General features: G+C 44.5%; 1 protein-coding gene across 1 annotated transcript in view; it reads left to right on the top strand.

Annotated features, from left to right (window-relative positions):
- Positions 1-5000, top strand: part of LOC125033551 — a 70899-nt gene that overhangs the window by 53524 nt on the left and 12375 nt on the right. The window contains exon 8 of the mRNA XM_047625153.1: positions 2894-2947. Within this exon, the coding sequence (XP_047481109.1) occupies positions 2894-2947 (54 nt within the window). The remainder of the gene's footprint in view (positions 1-2893; positions 2948-5000) is intronic.

Here is a 5000-nt window from a genome sequence, read left to right as displayed (position 1 = left end):
CGAAACCCATTCCCCACACATGCGAAGTCCACTGTGGCAACATTGCGAGAGTCGTTCGTAAAGATTAGGGGTCGTTGGCAGCGCTGTATGGGTACGCAGATATATATGTCTGTGTGTGGGTGTGGGGGAGGGGGTATATGTGGTGTGTGTGTGTGTGTGTGTGTGTGTGTGTGTTGTGTGTGTGTGTGTGTGTGGTGTGTGTGTGTGTGTGGTGTGTGTGTGTGTGTGTGTGTGTGTGTGTGTGTTCGTGTGTACGTACGTGCGTGTGTGAGCTTGTGTGTGTGTGAGCTTGTGTGCGTGTGAGCTTATGTGCGTGTGAGCTTGTGTGTGTGTGTGGGGGGGGGGGGGTATGTGCATGTATGTGTGTGTGTTTGTGTTTCTCCATTTTTCTGGTGGCTGAGCCTAACCATTTTATTTCTTCTCCGATTCTATTTACATTCTAAGGCACTGAGCAGCAATAGAAATAAGATTAAGCATTAATACATTACTCCAGAAAATTAAAGATATTAGTTTAGTTTCTCCTGCAATTAGGAAAGTGGTTTAAAAGTTGTTTAAAACACGTGGCTGAGCACTTTGAACAGCGTATAGGCAGATATTTCATTGATATGTAGAAATGCGTTCTATATTCACTCGAATATCATCATCAATTAATTTCCTTTTGAAATTGAAAGAAATCTTTTTTTCTCGTTTTTTTTAAATATTTTTCTGTATTATAGAAAACGGGAAGTAAGGCCAGGTAGGGTTATTATTGTTATTACAACTAGTTTTCGTGTGTTGTCAGGCATGGGTGCTTTTCCTCTGGTTTCGACGAGATATTAACATTCAGGGGAAAGGCAGGAGACAAGAGAGAAAGAGAAAGAGAAAGAGAAAGACAGGCAGAGAGAGAGAGAGAGAGAGAGATAGAGATAGAGATAGAGATAGAGATAGAGATAGAGATAGAGATAGAGAGAGAGAGAGAGAGAGAGAGATAGAGATAGAGATAGAGATAGAGATAGAGATAGAGATAGAGATAGAGATAGAGATAGAGATAGAGAGAGAGAGAGAGAGAAATAAAGAAAGGAAAACAAATCACACACACACACACACACACACACACACACACACACACACACACACACACACACACACACACACACACACACGTACAGCACAGGGGGAGCATGATGGATCGGACAAGGCATAACACAACCGGTTTATAGAATGGTACAAGTTAGTAAAGGTTTTCCTCTTGCGTGAGGGAAAGGGAGAAGGAGAAGGAGAGAGAAAAAAGGGAGAAGGAGAAGGAAGAAAGGGAGAAGGAGAAGGAGAGGGAAAGGGAGAAGGAGAAGGAGAGGGAAGAAAGGGAGGAGGAGAAGGGCAGAAGAGAAAGGGAGAAAAAGAATGGGGAAGGAAGGAAGGAAGAAGGGGAATTGAAAAAGCGAGGGAGAGGGGGAGAGAGAGAGGATAACTAAAAGGGAGAAGGGGATTGAAAAAGAGAGGGAGAGGGGAAAGGTGAATAAAGAAGAGAGAAAGAGGTAGAGAGAAGAGGAAAGAGAAGGAGAGAGACAGACAGGCAGACAGACACGAGGGAGGAACCAAGAACAGACAAACACACACACACACGAACAAACAAATGCAGAAGCAGAAAAAAAAGAAAAAAAAAAGGAAGGGAAGTGAGTCGCGGTGTCTAATTAGTGATAATAACGAGATTAGATTATTAACTAGCAATTAAGGTCGAGACATCGCCACAGACGCCAAAGCAGCCGAATGAGGCCACAGAAATAATATTTTCATTTATAGATCACCATTAAGTGAAATGTATAATTGGCAACCCCTCCGTCAGTGTTATTAATGTTCAGTGTTGATCGTATTTGAATATTAGGAGAGAGAGGGGGGAGAGGGGGAGAGGGAGAAGGAGAAGAGAAGGAGAGGGAGAGGGAGGGATGAAGAAGGAGAGAGAGGGATGAAGAAGGAGAGAGAGGGATGAAGAAGGAGAGAGAGGGATGAAGAAGGAGAGAGAGGGATGAAGAAGGAGAGAGAGGGATGAAGAAGGAGAGAGAGGGATGAAGAAGGAGAGAGAGGGATGAAGGAGGAGAGGGAAAGATGGAGAATGAGAGAAGATGAGGGGGGGAGAAGAGGGAGAAGGTGAGGGGGGGAGAAGAGGGAGAAAAGAGAGGAAGAGAGGGTGAGGGGAAGAGGAGAAGAGAAGGATAGAGAGGAGAAGAGAAGGATGAGAGAGTGGGGGGAGAGGGTAAGGTTATCGATTCCTTCTCTTGCTCCTCATTTGCAAGATTTTTTTTTTTTTTTTTGTTTCATATCATTTTTTGAGACATTTTTATTTTGTCTGTCTGTTTCTCTTTATTGTGTATGTGTTTATGTAGATGTGTTTGTGTATATATGTATATATTGTAGGGATTTTTTACCTTATTCTTTCTTCTTGCTTTCGCTATACTTATTCTCTCCTCTTTCCTCCTCCTTTCACTTACTACATCCTCCTCGTCTCCTTCTCTCCCTCTCTCCTCCCTTCTTTCCTTCCCTCCTTCATACCCTCCATCCAACCTCATTCCCCTCCCTTCCTCCCTCCCACCCACCCACCCACCTTTCCCTCCTTCCCTCCCTCCCTCCCTCCCTCCTTCCTTCCCACCTTTCCCGCCTTTCCCTCCTTCCCTCCCTCCCTCCCACTTTTCCCTCCCTCCCTCCCACTTTTCCCTCCCTCCCTCCCTCCCTCCATCCCATCTTTCCCTCCCTCCATCCCACCTTCCCTTTCCTTCTCCTACATAATAGACTCACACCTGGATAAAAAAAAATAAAAAAAAAATGAAGAAGAAGAAGAAGAATAAGAAAAAAGTAAAATACAAGAAAATAATAATAACAACAAGGTATATAAGTGTTTTTGTTTTTTTTGTTCCCCCAGAGAGCAAGATGGAGGAGGTGCTTATCCTTGATGACAACCAACCTCCTACTACAGGTATGTGTCTTGCTGTCCTTGTTTTTGTTGTTTGCTGGCTTTGTTTACTTGTTCGTTTGTTTGTTGACTTGTTTTGTGTTTGTTCGCGTTTTTTTGTGTTTGTTTCTGTTTTTTTCTCTCTCTCTTACTGTCTCTTCTCTCTCTCTCTCTATCTCTCTCTCTCTCTATTTCTATTTCTATTTCTATTTCTATCTCTCTCTCTCTCTCTCTCTCTCTCTCTCTCTCTCTCTCTCTCTCTCTCTCTCTCTCTCTCTCTCTCTCTCTCTCAGATAAATTAATAAATATAAAGTATACAAAGAAAGTAAATAGATGATAAAAGAAATAACTAAATACTTAAATAAACGAATAAATAAATTACTAGAAACGAATAAAGGAAATAAGAAAGAAGAGAGCGAGAGAGAGAGAGAGAGAGAGAGAGAGAGAGAGAGAGAGAGAGAGAGAGAGAGAGAGAGAGAGAGAGAGAGAGAGAGAGAGAGAGAGAAAGGAAGCTAATATTCCCGTTCTAACCCTCTATCCAGCAAACATAAATAGATTTAGTATGGATTTTCGCGCGTTTATGAGGCTGTTGGCCCTCTGGCGGAGCGAAGTGAAATTACCTCCGACCTGGGTTGACCTTGCAACAACAGACAGGATTAGAGTACGTGGGTGGGAGGAGGGAGGAGAGGGGAAGGAGAGGGGAGGGGGAGGAGGTCAAAGGGAGGGAGAGGAGAGGAGGTGAGGGGAAGGGGAGGGGAGATAAGGGGAGGAAAGGAGGGGAAGAGGGGAGGGGAGATAAGGGGAGGGAGAGAGGGAGGAAAGGAGGGGAAGAGGGGAGGGAGAGGGGAGGAGGTGAGGGGGAAGGGAAGGGGAAGGGGAGGAGAGGAGGGGAGAGGGAAGGAGAAGGGAGAAGGGGACAGGGAAGGAGAAGGGAGGAGGTGAAAGGAAAGGAGAAGGGAGATAAGGGGAGAGAGAGGGGAGGAGGTGAAGGGGAGAGAGATTTTAGGGGTGAGGGGAAGGGTCAAAGAGGGAAGGAATGAAAGGAGGAGGGATGGAGAGAAAAAGAAAGAGAGAAAAAAAGAAAAAGATTGAGAGACAGACAGAGAGAGAGTAAAAAAAAAAAAAAAAAAGAAAAAGAAAGTGAAAGAGAGAGACAGATAAGAAGTTTTTACGAGAATGAGAGGAAAAGAGTCGCCGAATTGATAAAGGAGTGTTGGGAGGGGGGGGGGGAGCGGTGATAAGGAAAACACGCTTATGCCGGTCATTGTATATTCCTTGAAGCTTACGATAAGCTTTTTCATGACCTCCCCCCTCCCCCCTCCCCCCTCCCCCCCAGCTTGAAATAAGTCGTCCTCGGGAACTTCAGTCTTGAGGTTTCAGATCTTTTGAGGATTAGGTCGCCCTCGAACTCGGCTCGTGTGTGTGTGTGTGTGTGTGTGTGTGTGTGTGTGTGTGTGTGTGTGTGTGTGTTTTTTCCTCCTTTTCTCTCTTTCGTTTTCTTTTTTTTTTCTTTCCTCATTTTCTCTCTTTCTCCCTCCCTCTTTCTTTCTTTTCTTCCTTTCTCTCTCTCTCCTCTCTCTCTCTCCATCTCTCCTCTCTCATCTCTCTCCTCTCTCTCTCTCCCTCCATCTCTCCTCTCTCTCTCCTCTCTCATTGATTTTTTCTTTTTTTTTCTTTCTATCTCTCTTTCTCTCTCTCTTTCTCTCTCTCTCTTTCTCTTTCTCTTTCTCTTTCTATCGCTCGTTTTCCTTTTTTCTTTTTCTTTTTCTTTCTCTTTGTTTCTTTTTCCTTTTCCTTTCTCTTTCTCATGTAAGAAAGAAAATAAAGAACAAGAAAAAGTACAAAAAGATGTCAACACACGCACATACGTACCTTTCGTTCCGGTGACATAACATCCTACTCTGCCCTTGCTCTCTCTCTCTCTCTCTCTCTCTCTTTCTTGAAACTCATAACTATAATCCTTTCTCCCTTCCCCTCTCCCTTCCCTCCCCCTTCCCCCATCCCCTCCCTTTCCCTCTCCCTTCTCTTCCCCTTCCCCATACCTTCCCTCCCCTCTTCCCTTCCCTTCCCCTTCCCC

The sequence above is a fragment of the Penaeus chinensis genome, chromosome 16 (assembly GCF_019202785.1).
Source record: "Penaeus chinensis breed Huanghai No. 1 chromosome 16, ASM1920278v2, whole genome shotgun sequence".
Lineage (NCBI taxonomy): Eukaryota > Metazoa > Arthropoda > Malacostraca > Decapoda > Penaeidae > Penaeus > Penaeus chinensis.
This window is presented reverse-complemented; position numbering and strand designations above follow the sequence as displayed.